An 18,352-nucleotide genomic window follows, 5' to 3' on the forward strand; every position below is an offset into this window, starting at 1 on the left:
CTGTAGACACCGGGCTGTGAAGAAGGTAAAGGGCTTTTTGAAAAACAACTCGTCAATAAATAAATCAGCAGGACGAGGTTGTGCAGTCAGCCAGTCAGACACCCTGATGTTTACTGCCGTATTAAAACACGCTCGGTGCCCAAAGCAGACTGGAGAACGAGCAGGACCGCAGTTCATCAGCATGGACATGCATCTGACCTTTTCCCTTCTGAAGCGTGGAGCTGTGCTCTGCCAGAATGATTGGCTTTCCTAGCCCATCTCATTTCCTTTTTGAATTGCTTAGGATTTCCCTGGACGGCACAAGAGGCATGAAGAATTAGCCTCAAGGCTTAAAAAGTTCCCGCATCTCAGAGCCCCTGTAATGGCACAGCACTTGGCAGGGCTCAGCTGTGGTTGGGTCTGATGTGCGATTGGTCTTTGTTATCTATCCCTTTTCAGGGATCTTCAGCAAGTTCCCTGAAACTGGCAGGCAGATGTTTTTTGTCCAAACAAGGAGAAGTGTTTGCAAACATGCCCCTCCCTTCTGAAATCCTGAGTGTCGTTTTTTCAAGCCTGCGTCACCGAGAGAAACCACAAAGCCTACAGTGGGCATGTCTCAGTGAGAAAGCACTACACCCAATAGAAAGAGAAACACAAACACTGCGCTACGCTGTCTACACCCCCCCCACTCGTTTTACCCCATTACATTTCATTTAGGACGTTGCTGTCTTTATAGAGTCTGTTCATATGTTTTAGAATCCATAGTTAAATGAAAATTATTAAAGCTATCGACAAAAGCCACCTGATACGAAAGGCTCGAGCGATGGCTGAATATGTATATAATAACACCCTGTGGGTCTCACACTGGCATTCACATAGCAAAGCATGGACACATTGTTTACCAGCTTCTAGGTGCTTCACACTGCTTTCATTAGGTCTGGCTAGACTGGCAAAGCTTTGCAAATCAGAAACAAAGCATCAGACTTGGAACAAACCCCCTGCTGCCTCAGTGAAGCGAATGCATTTCCACTGCCCACGCAGTGACTCATCACCAAGCTGGACACTTTGAATAGGTCAGGATGGTGAAGCGAGCCCCATCAATCCAGCAGGAGCTGCAAACACACGGTCCTGAGAACGAACCCTGAACCCAGCTGCCAGTTAAAATGACACGACTCTCTGCACAGCATCTCCATTAAGCTGCCTCATCAACGGATGGGGTCGCACGTCTATTAAAGCAGTCTGGACTAACAGCCCACAACAGCAATCCATTCTGCAATTGTCTATTAACAGTGTGCAATGGGGCGGGCAATCTCCAGTTTATACAGCAACGCCATAGATCTTCATGCAGTGTGCGATCTGTTCCAGTCCTCAAGTGGTTCTCAATGCCAGCTAGTAACGACTGCAACAACATCCATTCCTACAGTGGGAGCAGAGCGCTAACATTCTCTCATTACGATATCACAATGGGATTGGAGAAGGGCTGGTTTGTATCGGAACTCTATTGGGAACATCTGACCCCCAAGAACGTTGCACCTGGAAGCAGACAGCACCAAGACTGCAAATAAAGTTACTTTACTTTTTAAAACTCTTCTTCACTGCCAAACATGAACTACTTTAGATGTGTAATGACTGCAGTATAGGATACTGACCATGAGGTTAGGGTTTCGGTGCAGGGAGAGGATTATTCATTGTTTTATTAACAATAACATGACAGGCAATGACAGTGCAGTGTCCTGACAGGGGAATTTCATGTTGGGGAAATAAAAAAATTATTTTGTCAAATAACTTTCTCTCTCCGTGTCTTCAGAACACCGTATTTTATTTGCAGAATTACAACTCTGAAAGTGGCACAAGTTCCCTGCTAGCTGCGGGTGTGTTCTGCAAGAGCCTCTACCACCCCGCCCCCCTCCCTCACCCTTCACTGTGACCCCGCCCGTTGCCTCGGTGTGGAGAGCAGGCAGAGCCCCCGCTTTATTAAACAGGGAAGTGCTGAACTGCAACCACTCCCTGTAACAGCAGAGCAGCTGGAGACACAAGCAGCAGCAGCAGCAGCAGCAGCCAGACTGTCCCAAGGCTCCGATCTCCACAGCCATCACTATCAGCGACAGGTAAAGCAGGGTGAGCATGGTTAACATGCACTGGGGAGCGCATTGCAAGAGCAGCCAAAAGCACCAGCCGTGCTGTGCAATACGAAACCTCTCTGCATTTCAATCCAAAGTTTTTTTTTGCACTGCAAAAAAGGTGCCCAGCAGTTTGTACAGATCTAAAATGTTTATATAGCGTGGGTGAATATTTCCCAACCCCTGCCTCTGCCTTTCGATGGCGATGCACACATTTTCCGTGGCATGTTGTTTGAGGAGGCTGGCCTCTATATCGAGGAACCAAAACAAAGGAAATTAGCAGCTGCTTCAGATTTTTGCAGTAAAAGATTCTGTAAACAGCCAGAAAGTGGGCATCGAAGCACGGTGCTTTATTTGATCTGGAAACACTACAGCTGATGTCTATTATTTTATTTAGCATGGAAATGCACAAGTATGGATGTTATCCTGTTTAATAATGTATACAATATGTACAAACCAGTGAGCTCATGACACTTAGCAGGGATCGGAGGGCTGCTGGCAGAGATGTAGTATTTGTCACACGGATTCATTGTCCCAGCTGTGAATATCTAAATTAATAATTGTGAAGCTCCTCAGCTGGTTCCAATACAATGGGTGTCTTGCAGCTGTTTTGGCAGAATTTCCATAATGAATTATTTTTATTGGGTTTACTGACTGCTTGGAGCAGAAAATATGCTTTTGAAAACCCTTGCAGTTAGAAATCAGCCAGTAAAAACTGCTACAAAAACGAAACCTTGATTTAATAAACCTGGAAAATTACAGATGATATAATCAATTTTACAAGCTTTGAAAAAGGGAAAAGCATTACCAAATCCATTCTACCAACAGCTGCCAAAACTCCCCCAAATAAAAGAGATGTTTTCTTGTACTTTCATTTGGTCTCTAAGGAGCAATAAAAAAAAAAAAAAATGCTGGATTTGTCATCAAATTAGGCAGAAACAAAGGGATTCGTTGTCTAGGGAGCCTTTTCTTTCAGGTCCACACTGATCGCAGTACAGCCTGTTCTTGAAATTAATAGGGTTAAGTTTCAAAGATAACGTCAATGCGGTGTTCTGAGCCACAGCCAACAGATATGCATTTCAGTCTGAGCTCCCCTATTAAACGCTACTTAAATAATGCGCATTAAATCATGCTTTGAAAACACAGAAGTGCAAACAGCCTTGCGTAACTTTCAGGGTCAAACAAGAGACAAGCGGAGAGGCTTCGGCAGTATTTTCAGAACTGACAAAAAGAGGGACGAAGTTAAAATGAAGACAGGGCCAATATTAGACAGATTCAGGTGGAAACTAAAAAATGAAACCTCTTAGAAATGTGGAGAAAAAGCAGAGCTCGTTTAGACAAGCACTAAAACACAAATGATCCGCAGGTCTTCCTTCAGTGTCAGGGTATTTACAAGCAGCTACTCTCCACCAAATAAGGCATGGTGTCTGGAGCTGAGAACAACTCTCCCTGGACAGAGACCCAGTACTGAGGGGGAAGCAGGATAGGGAAGGGCTTAAACAAACAAGGCATTGGAACAAAACGGATCACGTGTGGAACGACAATTTCCAGATGAAACGATTCCAAAGGCAGAACTGCTCCACAGTGCCTTGCAGCAGTGATCCCTTTCTCTGTGAACGGGTGGCACCTGTGCTGTGGGAGGGGTGTGGTTAGCCAGCTGACCCCGAGCGACCGGACGGTGTTTTTTGAGGAAACTCAGTAAAACTGGGCTTGATTTCCTGCGAGATTCCAGTCTCTCCTGTTTGCCAAACCCCAGGAACACCCCCGCTCGGCAGTCACTGGTTCCACTGGGCTGGACAGGATGTTTGGTTCCTTACCCTGCCATTGTGACAGGTTTACATTTCAAATCCTGTATCACTGTTCCTGCAGAACGAGCTTGAGTGGTGGAAAGATTTCCAGAAACACTGAAGCAACAGCTCCATGGGAAACGTCTCTAAAGCTGAGGGAGCATGAAGCCACTTTATCAGGAACAGTAGCTTGAAACCTGCTTCCAGGAGACCTAGTTTGCGGTTGCTGTTTCAAACCCCGTCTGTGTGTCCGAGTGTCCTGGAAACACGTTCCAAGCCACACAGTGGCTTTGTGTTCCCTCAGCTCAAGGGAAACGAGCCTCCCGCTTGTTAATTCGCTGGAGTCGTTTCTCTTCTCTCTCGCGGCAGGATGCCTTTCGGCGGAGGGAACAAGTGTGGCGTCTGCCAGAAGGCCGTGTACTTCGCAGAGGAGATGCAGTGCGATGGAAAGAGCTTCCACAAGTCCTGCTTTCTGTGCAGTAAGTCCAGGCTGGATCAGTGGAGGGCTTTGGTTGCATTTCACAGTAACACTTTACAATAAGTGTCTCTAACTGCTGTGTATTTACACAGTAGTTACTCTGTAAATACACGTGTGCTTACTCAACTTGCAATGTTATTATGCATCGTTACAATGCACTTAACATAACGACACAAATACCAGCGCAATTATGTTTGCAGGATATAACCAGAGCCCTAACTCTAACCCTTTTCTGATACAATTGTGGACTTGCATAGAGCTTGCAAACAGATTGACACATCAAGTACACTGCAGCTGTGCAGAATAACATTGCAATTAAGTGCAGGTACACCTGCATTGACTATGCAACTGCTATGCAAACACACAGTAAGTTACCCATTTTACCACAATGCTGTTTCAAAAAAGCACCAGATAACAAAACAATGATTACATGTTTTCAGGCCATTTCATGCAGCGTTAGGACAGCGGTTAATCACAGGGGTTTCCATGGTTACAATGAATGCCTTCACGCTTTCGTAATGACTGTATAAACGTTTGCATTCCTGGAAAGCAGAAACAGTACGAAGCTGTCCTTGAATTAGTCGGATTGCACTGTCCCTCTCTTCGCTTTACTGGCGTCTCTAGCGCAGTCACACACCATTTAAAATGCCATCGACGATCGACCTGGGCGTGTGGATCGTAAGAAAACCAATAAAAGCACTCCAGCTGTCCAGAGACACGGTTTAGACAAATCAGCCCGTTTCCTCGTATTCTCTGGCAAGTATAAGAGACTAGGAGAGCTCCGACCCCCTTTGTTTAGACTTCAGCAGGATCGTCTCGCTCTGACACTCGGCTCCACATCCTCAGTTGTTTATACGAAGCTCCAGCCTCTCCTCTCTGGAATTTAAAATGTCTGCGAAGCAGCCAGCGCTGCCACTTCATCTTTAAACAGAGGAAAACAAAAAGATGAGCCTTGCAGGGCAAACCCGAGCACTGCCCCTTCGTGAAGGAACGGTGTAAACAGATTGACATATAGAGCATTCGGTTAAACGTTGTAGGTCTTTAGCAGTATAAGAATAACACACAGGGTAAAAATGCCATCAGAAGAAGTTTTTCATTAGTGTTGCAAATGGAGGCGTCCTTATTTGGTAAAACCTTGCTCAGGCTTCCTTCTCTTTAAGGCAAGCTAGGCCTGGAATGTTTACAAGGTGAAAGTTAATGCAGGGTTTGGATGCCTGGTCTGGATTCTTCCGTGCAAACCCTCCTCAGACAGAGCCAGACAAGAACAAGGCATGCTGCAGCTAGTTTGAGTTAATAAAAGTAAGTTATTGTAACACAGTTTAAAATAAATAAATAAATCAATCAATCAATCAATGCCACATTTCAACAAACAAACACATTGCTTTGATTCTTGTGAAGCATGCAAGATTCCTGGCAAATACTGTTAACCCTTTGTACACTGCTGCCCCACTAAGGTTCATTGAGCGACGTGATAGGCTGCTGCCTGTGTAATGGGTTCGTTGTTAAGGTTAGAAATTATAACCTGGTTTAAAGCTACTGGTCAGCCAAATGTGTCTGCAGTAGGAGGAACGATATCCAAGAAGCTCGGCTACAGTTTATTAAACAAAGCACAAGTGAAATCGTTTGACTCTGCTGCTTGCAGGGCTGCTTATAAGGTAGCAGGGTTCCAGTTTTCGAAGCACTGCACTAATGGGCGCGGCTCTCTCTGCTGTGTTCCAGCGGTGTGCAAGAAGAACCTGGACAGCACCACTGTGGCGGTTCACGGAGACGAAATCTTCTGCAAGGCCTGCTACGGGAAGAAACACGGGCCAAAAGGGTACGGCTACGGCCAGGGAGCGGGGACTCTGAGCATGGACAGGGGCGAGGGACTCGGGATCAAGCTTGAAGAGTAAGTGCAAGGTCCCCCAGAGCCTAGACCTCACCACCCTGGCCGCTGGTCTACATTACAGCCAGCACTCCCCTCACTAAACTCGTGAATCCCTTGTTCTTGTGTTTGAACAGGCAGGGAGCACACCGTCCCACCACCAACCCCAACCCCTCCAAATTCGCCCAGAAGGTCGGGGGGTCGGAGGTGTGCCCCCGCTGCAGCAAGGCTGTCTACGCTGCAGAAAAGGTGGTGGGCGCTGGCCAGGTAAGCGGTTCCACCTGGTCTGTACTCTTCACTGCTTCTTTCCGAGTAGCGCCCCAGTATTGGGCAGGGGTGTTTTACTGGCAGGCAATGCTCGACTGCTTCCCTTTTCTCTCTGCACCAGGCTTGGCACAAGAGCTGTTTCCGCTGTGCCAAATGTGGCAAGGGTCTGGAGTCGACCACCTTGGCGGATAAGGATGGAGAAATCTACTGTAAAGGTGGGTGCAGAAAGACGGTGCGGGCGTTCTGGTAACTGCAAAACCAGAATACTGGCTCCTCCCTACTCTGGATTGCATCAACCATCTACCCAGAGTTATCCTGGATTACCCCTTAAAATGAGAGATGCATGAAACCCAGGCTGCCTCCAGGAGGAATCCACTGCTGTAAAATGCTCTACTAAAATCCAGCTGTGGCTTACCCACAGTTCAAAATCAACCTCCTAGTTTCTCTCAGTTTGAGCTCAGCATATATATTTTCAGTAATTCAATTTCAATTTCATAAGCAAACCACATTGTGTCTTCACAGCATGTTACGCCAAAAACTTTGGCCCTAAAGGCTTTGGTTTTGGTCAAGGAGCTGGAGCGCTGGCCCATGCCCAGTAAGAGGTGCCCGGATCCACGCAACACCGGGACAACCCGGACCCCTCTGCTCCAAACCACTTGCCGTTCCAGCAGCCGTTCCCACTAGCGCAGCGTTACATTCTACCCCAAGTTACAGATACCCTCCAGCAAGAGAGTGGAGGAGAAGTTCAGGCAGTAAACGAAGAGAACATGGACCAGTATTTATTTGAATTCACTGTCACACCATCTGTGCTTCACATCCTCTCTGTTTTATAGCGTGGAAGTGACCCTGTATTCCCTGCCAATGCTTTTCAGGCGGTATCAACAGAGTTCCAAAAAGTCTGCATTATTTAGATTCAAAAGGAATTCATTTCACATTCTTTTTTTTAAAAATTTTATTCAAACTGGATTTAACAAAAAAAAAATATATTGACGTGAAATATGCAAATTATAACTTGAATGAATGTTAAATGAGTCCATTTATAACACGCAAAGACATTTCTCCACACGAAAAGGGAAATCAAAAACAATCTCCTTTTGAATCTAATCCATTTTCAATAAACAAATGCTTCTTGGGAAATGATTTTAGAATGCAAAATGACTTCGCTATGAATGCAAAAAAAGACACTAGTTTTAAAAGCACATACCTTGTACCAGAGCAGGGTAAACTAACCTAAAAGATGAAATCTGAAAGGGCGGTGCAAGCACAGAGCAGCTAGTCTCACTGCAGGGCTGCTTGCAGGGTCTCGGCTTGCGTGCGCACTGGAATCTACCGCAGATGCCTTCGGATCGGTCCGCATCCACGGCTCTGGCTTTACCTGCTTGCTCGTTCCAAAGCTCTCTGCTAAACCTCTGCTGCTTTCCATTTAAAGAGCTCATTCACTTCAATAGCGTGGAACTACGAAGCCTGGCATGTGTTCCCTCTGTTTAATAACCGAGACCTCCCCCAAGCATGAGCAGCTTGCACACGAGCCAGTGGTGAGGAGACGCTGTGCAGCCCCTTCACTGCACTGCAGGAAACTGCATTAGTGGATGCAATGTGGCTGAAATGTCTTGCTGGGGAAATTGAAGGTTTGTCCTCCAATGTATTAAAATAAACAGTATTGAAATAGTCTTTAAAATGTATTGGAATTTTTATTTCTTTCTCTGCCTGAAAAGAACAATGAGGGGAGGTGTTTGCTGTGGGAATGCAGCGATGTAATTACTCCACAGAGGAACGCTCGCGGAGCGTTCATTGTTATGCAACAACCAAGCGCAGTCTGGAACAGCGGGATCAGCCCCGTCGTTCTGGCACTGGATTGGAATGAATGTGTCGTGGATCCAAAAAAAAAAAAAAAACTCCATCCTGTTCCAGCACACCAGCCTCTACAATCACACATCACAAACAAAAGAAACTTGAATTCACTGTTTATATATAAACACTATTTTATACACAGACCTTCTTTAAAACAAGCAATCAAACACCACCTTTAAAAGATCAAATGATCAAACCCTGCGTGCAAACCTTCATCACGCAGCTTCCCTCCAGCACACACACTGTCTCTATCCACACTGATAACAATGTGCTTCCCTCCAGCACACACACTGTCTCTATCCACACTGATAGCAATGTGCTTCCCTCCAGCACGCACACTGTCTCTATCCACACTGACAACAATGTGCTTCCCTCCAGCACGCACACTGTCTCTATCCACACTGATAACAATGTGCTTCCCTCCAGCACGCACACTGTCTCTATCCACACTGATAACAATGTGCTTCCCTCCAGGGACAGAGCGCTCATCCAGCACGCACACTGTCTCTATCCACACTGATAACAATGTGCTTCCCTCCAGCACGCACACTGTCTCTATCCACACTGATAACAATGTGCTTCCCTCCAGCACGCACACTGTCTCTATCCACACTGATCAATGTGCTTCCCTCCAGCACGCACACTGTCTCTATCCACTGATAACAATGTGCTTCCCTCCAGCACGCACACTGTCTCTATCCACACTGATAACAATGTGCTTCCCTCCAGCACGCACACTGTCTCTATCCACACTGATAACAATGTGCTTCCCTCCAGGGACAGAGCAATCATCCAGCACGCACACTGTCTCTATCCACACTGATAACAATGTGCTTCCCTCCAGCACGCACACTGTCTCTATCCACACTGATAACAATGTGCTTCCCTCCAGGGACACACACTGTCTCTATCCACACTCATCCAGCACGCACACTGTCTCTATCCACACTGATAACAATGTGCTTCCCTCCAGCACGCACACTGTCTCTATCCACACTGATAACAATGTGCTTCCCTCCAGGGACAGAGCAATCATCCAGCACGCACACTGTCTCTATCCACACTGATAACAATGTGCTTCCCTCCAGCACGCACACTGTCTCTATCCACACTGATAACAATGTGCTTCCCTCCAGGGTCTCTATCCACACTGATAACAATGTGCTTCCCTCCAGCACGCACACTGTCTCTATCCACACTGATAACAATGTGCTTCCCTCCAGCACGCACACTGTCTCTATCCACACTGATAACAATGTGCTTCCCTCCAGCACGCACACACACGCACACTGTCTCTATCCACACTGATAACAATGTGCTTCCCTCCAGCACACACACTGTCTCTATCCACACTGATAACAATGTGCTTCCCTCCAGCACACACACTGTCTCTATCCACACTGATAACATCCAGCACACACACTGTCTCTATCCACACTGATAACAATGTGCTTCCCTCCACACATGACAGGTATTAAAACTGTTATATGGTAAGCAACATCTATAATAGTGCAATCCTGTCGTGCTAGAGACAGCTGCACTCACCCGCGCTCCTTCTCGCGTAAACTCGGGGTTCAGTTTCTGTTTATTTTAACAGATCATCCCGCACCAATCGGACAAACACGGGAAATCAGCTAGCTGTATCGGTGTGACTGATGGACACGATCCTCGCCGGTGTGCGCTTTAAGTAACTCGTTAGCAAATCAATTCAGTTCCTTTAGCGACAGTTCACGCAATTCACACTCACTTTACACGTTCAATGAAGTCAATTCACTTGCGGTTAGAGGGGGGAGTTGAAATACCTGACCCGTGTTAGTGTCCCGGAATTACAGAGGGTCAGCTGGCAAGCCTACCTGCAACACATACCTGCTGTGCTCACTGAACACTGACAAATACCTATCCGTACCGGACTGGACCGCGACCCGCACCCTGCTGCCCTGTGCGGGGACAGGCACAGTCATAAAGCATATTACAGCTTCGTGAACACTGGAACCACTGCGGCTCACAGAATAAACGCCGTGCTTTGTACTCGACCATGGAGTAGATCGCTGCCTTCTCTCCTGCGGCGTGCTTACACAGGGCTGGTCAGAGAACTACAGATCCCACAATCCTCGCTGGTGTCTCGCTCAGAGGAAGGGGAATGTTAACACGTGTTTCAACAGGAAGGTAGCTCCGCTTCGGCTTGGAAGAGAAACAGAGTAATGAATTATTAAATTGGTGAGAGGAACATCACACTAGGGCAAATGTATTTTAACGACGGCTTTATATTTGTATTTTTTAAACTTCCGAGCTGATCACTCTTTCTATAGCTCCTGCTGTTTGTACAGAATAAAGTAGATCAATTGAAACTGGTTTGATATCTAGAATGAGTTTTGTGTTTTGTGAACGATCTAGATCTAACGATCTAGAATGAGTTTTGTGTTTTGTGAACGATCTAGAATGAGTTTTGTGTTTTGTGAACGATCTAGAATGAGTTTTGTGAACGATCTAGAATGAGTTTTGTGAACGATCTAGAATGAGTTTTGTGTTTTGAGAACGATCTAGAATGAGTTTTGTGTTTTGAGAACGATCTAGAATGAGTTTTGTGTTTTGTGAACGATCTAGAATGAGTTTTCTGTTTTCAGAACTGTACAGTAAGAATGACTCGTTTCTTAACACGATGATTCATCTAAAGGTGGACCAGGTGTGTTCCGTGTGAGCGGGATGAGTTTGAAACGAGGCATCTAGCTTTACAAACCGCTAACAGGAAAACAAAACGTCTTTCAAGAGGCATTGAGACAGCCGTGCCACCTGCTGGAGAAGGCTGCAGCATTGCACTCTGGGAGCATTCAGAGCAAGTACCCGTATGTTTGTGTTTATAAATATCCGTGACTCTCTTCTTCTAATGGTCAGGGGACCTTTGATCTGTAGAACTAATAACTGCAGATTTGGGGAGCATGTTTGAAATGCTCCCCCCTTTTCTACAGATTGGGATTGGGGGTGTGCTGCCTGCAAAGCAGTCCAGCAGGGATTTGCTGTTTCTATAGGGTGTTACTGCATGACCACCTACGTCTTTTGCATGGTTACTAAGAACAGGTTGGTAGTTTTTTGCTTGCAGGGTGTATGTTAGTTACGTAAACGTGTTCATTATTTGACATGAGAATAATTACCCAAGCTGCTGTGTTAATTTGGGACTATATGTTAGTGTCCCCTGTTTTTCAGGGTGGCTGTGGTGAAGATACCTCGTCGTGTTGCGTGATCAGCTAATCAAATATGCTGTGGTTGAGTTTTTTGCTTGCAGGGTGTATGTTAGTAACGCAAACATGTTAATTATTTGACATGATAATAATGTTCCACTGCGTGGAAACGGACCGTCTCTCGCAGGAAGAAAAGTTTAAAGCCTCGAAATAGAAAAATGCTTCCAGGTTCTGTGTCTGAAACCAATTCCAGGACCTCAAACAACTGCCACGAATGCAGCGAGTGTGGGAAGAGGTTCAGCCAGTTACAAGCCTGCAGAAACCACCAGCGCACTCACACAGGAGAGAAGCCCTATCACTGCACCGTGTGTGAGAAGAGCTTCAGCCAGCTGGGAACCCTGAAAACACACCAGCGAATTCACACCGGAGAGAAGCCCTATCACTGCACCACTTGTGGGAAGAGTTTCAGCGACTTGGGGAACTTCAAGCAACATCAGCAGATCCACACAGGAGTGAAAACATGTCGCTGCACTGACTGTGGGAAGACTTTTGGGAACTTGAATATTCTCAAAACGCACCAGCGAATTCACACCGGAGAGAAGCCGTTTCACTGTGCTGAGTGTGACAAGAGTTTCAGCGACTTGGGGAACTTCAAGCAACATCAGCAGATCCACACAGGAGTGAAAACATGTCGCTGCACTGACTGTGGGAAGACTTTTGGGAACTTGAATATTGCAGTCACACCAGCGAATCCACACAGGGGTGAAGCCGCTGCTCTGCACACAATGTGGGAAAAGCTTCAGGCATCTGAACAGCTTAAAAATCCACCAGCAAAACCACACTGGAGAGAAACCCCACCAGTGCAAAGAATGTGGGAGGAGTTTCAGTCAGTTAGGAAACCTTAAAAAACACGAGCGCCTTCATACTGGAGAGAGACCGCACCCGTGCACGCAATGCAAGAAGCGCTTCAGTGAGGTGTGGGCTCTGAAAAGACACCTGCGAATTCATGACAAAGACATTGTGCACAAAACAGACGTGTGTCCTGAATAGATAACGTGACTGACTGCTGAGATCAGGGCTTCTTACCTAGGTAGATAACTCTCCATTTCAAACGTACCCAAATCCCTTTACTGGGCGTCCCGTTAGACTGGGGTTCCCCAAAACGTATCCAGTTTATTATCTTGTAAATCACAATGATATGACTCACCTGTTATCATTCTCTTTAAAAAAATTATAAACAGAAAAAGTGAATTGCTTGTTCTATACCTGTTTGTATTAATGATCCGGTATCTCGCTGCTGTTTCATCACATTTTCTTTGCAGTGTTAATGAGATCCTGTATCTCGCTGCTGTTTCTCACTAAAATACATGTGCTGATTAATGAGAGAATGATTGTGCTGGGTGGAAGGGTGCAAGGCATGTGTTAAACGGTATTCTATTCTCTATGCTTCCATTACCCACCCAGCAGTGACAGATGAATCCACTGGATCCAACAGACACAGTCTGGATGAACTCTGGTCTTTTTGTTTTTGTAACCCCTAATAAACTCTCAACATCTCCAGCATCGTTCTTTTTTTTTTTTTGCTCAGGTTTCCATGCACAATCATTTTATAAAACCCCAGCCTGACTGGTGAGAGAAACACTGGAAACAGCTGCTGCGGTCAGCAGGGTCAAGGGAAGGGATGCGAGGTTTTGAACTTGGGTGCGTACAGAAATACATAAGCATGTGGAAGCAAATGTGAAATCAGTGAGGTGAGTTTATTCACTGTGTACCCACAGTGCCAGCACTGGTGCATCTCCGTGCCAATGCTGCTAACCACAGTGAGGTGAGTTCCCACAGTGCCAGCACTATTCACTGTGTACCCACAGTGCCAGCACTGGTGCATCTCCGTGCCAATGCTGCTAACCACAGTGCATCTCCGTGCCAATGCTGCTAACCACAGTGAGGATGTTTTTATTCACTGTGTACCCACAGTGCCAGCACTGGTGCATCTCCGTGCCAATGCTGCTAACCACAGTGAGGATGTTTTTATTCACTGTGTACCCACAGTGCCAGCACTGGTGCATCTCAGTGCCAATGCTGCTAACCACAGTGAGGATGTTTTTATTCACTGTGTACCCACAGTGCCAGCACTGGTGCATCTCTGTGCCAATGCTGCTAACCAGAGTGAGCAGGAGGCTTGAACAGCAGTGAGGATGTTTTTATTGTTGATGGGTGTTCATTAATATAACAGTGATTCGACTGGGACATTTCTGGGTGACCCACACTAACACCCACACCTGCACCAACCAAACCTGCCGCCTTCACTTTGCAGCAGTGGCAAAGATGGCCTGGAAGTCCCGCCCCTTGTTCTGCTTCTCCTCCAATCGGACATCAGTGAACCCAGCAGAGCGCAGGGCCTCCATGTAGGGCTCGGGCGGCCACTTCTTGTCCTGAAGGACCCCGCAGGACACAACCTCTTTGAGGGAGGCCATGTTGAGGGTCGTCACCATGAGGGCTCCTGAGAAACAGAACAGGTATTTTAGGGGGTACAATGCAGAGTGAATACCCCTCCAACAAAACTGTGAACAGATTGTGCACAACAGGCATGCTGACAATCGCACTGAGACGCCGCTGTGTGCTGCACTGCTCAACACTGCCCCACCTGGTTTCATCACCCTGTGCAGCTCCGCGCTCCCGGCTCGCAGGTCAGGCCAGAAGTAGTAGCAGTTGCAGTGGTACACCTTGTCCACGGAGCAGGCAGGCAGTGGGATGGACTCCACGCTGCCCTGGAAGAGATGCACCTTCCCCGAGGCGATGTGATCCCGCAGCCTCTCACTGGCCACTTTGTGCAAGTACTCTGAGTAATCGAGCTCCAGCAGCTTCCCCTGGGGTCGGTCAGGTACCGTACCGCCTCCTGCAGACCCAGCCCCGGCCCGAAGCCCACCTCCAGAACCGTGCTGTCGGGCTGGATCTCGCACAGCCTCACCGCTCTCTCCTCCAGGGCGCGGTTCCGCCTCTCCAGGAACTTGGTTACCAGCCAGCCCCCCAGGGACTGTGTGGGGTGCCCCAGCTGCTGGGTCAGCTTCCTCGCCAGCATTCCTGCACAAAGACAGCAGGAGCCAGTCCTGGGTTACAGAACTGCCTTCTGCTGGTGAAGCATTTTAATGAGCAGGAGTTTGATGTTAACTAAACGATGCCTCCCCTGTGACATCTCCTGCAATGAATCCAGAGACTCAGGTGTGACGCTGCTCCCCTATGACATCTCCTGCAATGAATCCAGAGACTCTGGTGTGACGCTGAGGTCGGTCACATGACATGTCATATGACATCTCCTGCAATGAATCCAGAGACTCAGGTGTGACGCTGCTCCCCTATGACATCTCCTGCAATGAATCCAGAGACTCAGGTAGACGCTGCTCCCTTATGACATCTCCTGCAATGAATCCAGAGACTCAGGTGTGACGCTGCTCCCCTATGACATCTCCTGCAATGAATCCAGAGACTCAGGTGTGACGCTGCTCCCCTATGACATCTCCTGCAATGAATCCAGAGACTCAGGTGTGACTCCGGTCACATGACATGTCATTGGATGAACTTCCAGAGACTATGACATCTATGATCCCAGGAATCCAGAGACTCAGGTGTGACGCTGCTCCCCTATGACATCTCCTGCAATGAATCCAGAGACTCAGGTGTGACGCTGAGGTCGGTCACATGACATGTCATTGGAGTGAACTACAGAACACACACTTTATATACCAGGATCTAGATGCTTTGTGATGGTGCTCCACTATGAAAGGCGCTATATAAAATAAAGATTGATTGATTGATTGATGTAGCTGCAAACTTCATCTACAGTGCTGTCTTTGAAATATCTGCATATTACAAACTGAAGCAGAAAATAGAAACTACATATATAAGGATAAGAACATACTCACATCACTAGTGCAAGGGGCAGTGTTTCACACTGTGTCCAATCCCTGCGCAGTGTTAAAAGTAAAATGAATAACCTCCATTGAGAAGCTCTGCTGTTTAATGTGCTCGGCTCAAGCGCTTGGATAAGAATCTCGCTTGCACTGGATTTCTGAAAGCATTTGGAAAGCCTCACAGCAGAAGGGCCGCGGTAACGCTGCGAATGTCAATAAGATAAAACGTTTAGCAGGATCAGCAAACCGCGCCCTCTACCGGCTACTGAAGGTATAACGAATGGAACGCCATTACGAAACACCCACAGAACTGCATGGGTGTCGCACATACAAAACAGCTCTTTGTGGTACTGATACAAGAAAATAACATTTAAAAAACACTCGGAATGTGTGCATGCTGCAGCTAGACTGGCTTTAGTGTACTGAAAACTGCTTCTGGATTTCGATTACTGAATTACGAACTGTTTACTAAACGAATGACTCTTAGTTTCTCTGCACGCAGAGTTTACACGCGTGGACCAGTCATGCAATCCAAACTATTCTACAGGCAATCCAAAATATCAGAGGCGGTTTTATCATGGTTACGTACCTCTGTAGGCAGATTGATTATGTATCGCTGCGGGAAATAATCAGCGGTCTAATTTCAGTTCATACTGACGCTCCGCTACGTGCGGAGTTCGACCTGCGCTGAATACGGAGATGACGCCAGCCTTACACTGGCATGAAGTTAGGTCTTGCGTGTCCATAAACGCAGACCTGCTAAACTTTCCTGGGTGTGACTGTTCCACTTTAGAGCCATCGTGCCTCTTCAAAGCGGCGCCCCTTATTGGCGCAGCGCCTGCCAATCCAACGCCACCGCATGATTAACTGCTTGTTCAAATTGAAAGAATAGAATAAAATAAAATACCATGCATTACCACTAGAGGGCGCTTCAGGACTATATATTACAAAACCAATGGTACGCAATATACCATAATTACATTGCAACGCTGCAGGGGTTTCCAGAGCTAATCTAGAATTGATTTTGCATTGGTTACGAAAAAGCCTAGCTTCCCAGGCTCTACGAGTCTCTACTTCAGATATCAGTTTAAATGCATTGAAACGATTTTATTTTAATGTGCATGTTCATATAAAGTGATATATCGGATACATTGGTTCGTGATGACTTGAGGAGTAAGACTCCATACAGCTGTGAAATGTCAATGCATTGCTACACTTCAGAAGACTGTCGCCTTGTATTATGTATCCATGATATTAATGGAACCGCTACAGCGGCTCCCTGCCCCGGGCTATGAACAGAACAAAAAATAAACACAAACTGGATTTTAAACAAGGTCTGCTTGCATTTTATTAAATTGATTTGCATTGTAGTGTGGTAAATCCATTCTTACAGATCCACTACAGACCCGTGTCTTTTTAAGCGTATCTCTTTATTTCAAGACATTGCTCTCTCTCTGTTTCTCAGCCGTGGCGAATATGGCCTCGAATTTCCTCCCCTCGTGGTATTTCTCCTCCAGACGGACATCGGTGAACCCCGCGGCCCGCAAAGCCTCCAGGTAGGGCTCGGGCTCCACATTCGCCCCCTGCAGGAACCCCAAAGACAGACCCCATCGGAGGTAATCCAGGTTTAGAGTCGACACCATCAGGGCTCCTGGGACAAAGAATTCAATACGCGCTGGGTCATTCTCGGCAGTTAAGTGAAACCACACTCAGCTGGGACTCAATGGCGGGTGCAAAACCAGTGTAAAAGCTGACTGTATAAGGGAACCCCCCCCCCCCCCAAAAGAAAACCAAGCATTTGAAAAAATAACATTGCCACCACAAACACGCAGGACCCACGTGCCCCATTCCACGGGGCAGAATATTTGAGAATGCGGGGTTGTACGGGCAGGTGGTTTAGCAGTGTACCTGGTCTCATGACTCGCAGCAGCTCCGCGCTCCCGGCTCTCATGTCAGGCCAGTACAGGTGGCAGTTGCAGTGGTACACCTTGTCCACGGAGCAGGCAGGCAGGGGGATGGACTCCACCCTGCCCTGGAAGAGACGCACCTTCCCCGAGGCGATGTGATCCCGCAGCCTCTCACTGGCCACTTTGTGCATGTACTCCGAGTAATCGAGACCCAGCAGCTTCCCCCTGGGCTGGGTCAGGTACTGTACCGCCTCCTGCAGACCCAGCCCCGGCCCGAAGCCCACCTTCAACAGGACGGGGCAGTGTTAGTGTTGGCCCGGGCTCTCTCACCACGACATCGTATCCGGGAGCATTACCTTATTGCGCCATTTCATTAATGTTAGAACAGCTGACAATATTTAGGGTATCAATAATGCCTGTATATTTGTTAATACAAACTGAACGACTCGCTAGCTGAAGGTCCTTCTCTCGTCTAAGGGCTACCGAAAGATAGACCACTTTAAAAAAAAAAAAAAAAAAAAAAAAAACTCCAGTTATTTTACCCCAGATTGTCTCCCAATTATTATTATTATTATTATTATTATTATTATTATTATTATTTCTCCTTCTGGGAAATCTCTGCCACCAAGCTCACTCGCCGCCTGGCCTGTAGGGGACGAGAAACAGACCAAGCCGAATCCCACCTCCCCAAATCCGGGAGCGCCAAGACTCGCCCTGCACGACGTGCGGCTCTGCTTTTCCCAGATGAGTCACTTGGGGACCCCCTGAACTGGTTTATAGTTTGCATTGGATAGACCCCTCCCTATAATAGAGAATAGACAGTACAGTAAAGCTGCAGTACCTCCAGAACCGTGTTGTCTGCTTGTATCTCACACAGTCTCACTGCGTTCTGCTCCAGAAACCGGTTCTCCCGTTCCATTAGCCTCTGTGTCACCCGGCCCATTAGAGTGTTCTTTGGGTGTCGCAAATGCTGGGTTATGATTTTGGTAACCATCCCTGTGTAGATAAATAAAAT

The 18,352-nt window shown here is 47.0% G+C and overlaps 2 protein-coding genes, 1 long non-coding RNA gene and 1 pseudogene across 3 annotated transcripts; 2 read left to right on the top strand and 2 right to left on the bottom strand.

The window, feature by feature from the left end:
* The first annotated feature begins 1,979 nt into the window (after window positions 1-1,979).
* On the top strand, window positions 1,980-8,166 carry LOC121300026 (cysteine and glycine-rich protein 1). Its single transcript, XM_041228369.1, has 6 exons — window positions 1,980-2,087; window positions 4,256-4,365; window positions 6,084-6,252; window positions 6,366-6,495; window positions 6,617-6,710; window positions 7,018-8,166. The coding sequence occupies exons 2-6, from the start codon at window positions 4,257-4,259 to the stop codon at window positions 7,092-7,094; spliced, it is 579 nt and encodes a 192-aa protein (XP_041084303.1). The 5' UTR covers window positions 1,980-2,087; window position 4,256; the 3' UTR covers window positions 7,095-8,166.
* A 1,595-nt stretch (window positions 8,167-9,761) lies between these two features.
* LOC121300285 lies at window positions 9,762-11,566 on the top strand. Its single transcript, XR_005947506.1, has 3 exons — window positions 9,762-10,563; window positions 11,021-11,189; window positions 11,548-11,566. It is a non-coding gene; the product is annotated as an uncharacterized LOC121300285 (long non-coding RNA).
* A 2,141-nt stretch (window positions 11,567-13,707) lies between these two features.
* Window positions 13,708-16,269, bottom strand: LOC121299583 (annotated as a pseudogene).
* A 591-nt stretch (window positions 16,270-16,860) lies between these two features.
* LOC121300183 (uncharacterized methyltransferase YdaC-like) lies at window positions 16,861-18,331 on the bottom strand. Its single transcript, XM_041228678.1, has 3 exons — window positions 18,179-18,331; window positions 17,339-17,639; window positions 16,861-17,081 (listed from the first exon to the last, which is right to left on the bottom strand). The coding sequence occupies exons 1-3, from the start codon at window positions 18,329-18,331 to the stop codon at window positions 16,861-16,863; spliced, it is 675 nt and encodes a 224-aa protein (XP_041084612.1).
* Between the last annotated feature and the right edge of the window lie 21 nt (window positions 18,332-18,352).

This window comes from Polyodon spathula, chromosome 25 (genome assembly GCF_017654505.1).
Source record: "Polyodon spathula isolate WHYD16114869_AA chromosome 25, ASM1765450v1, whole genome shotgun sequence".
Lineage (NCBI taxonomy): Eukaryota > Metazoa > Chordata > Actinopteri > Acipenseriformes > Polyodontidae > Polyodon > Polyodon spathula.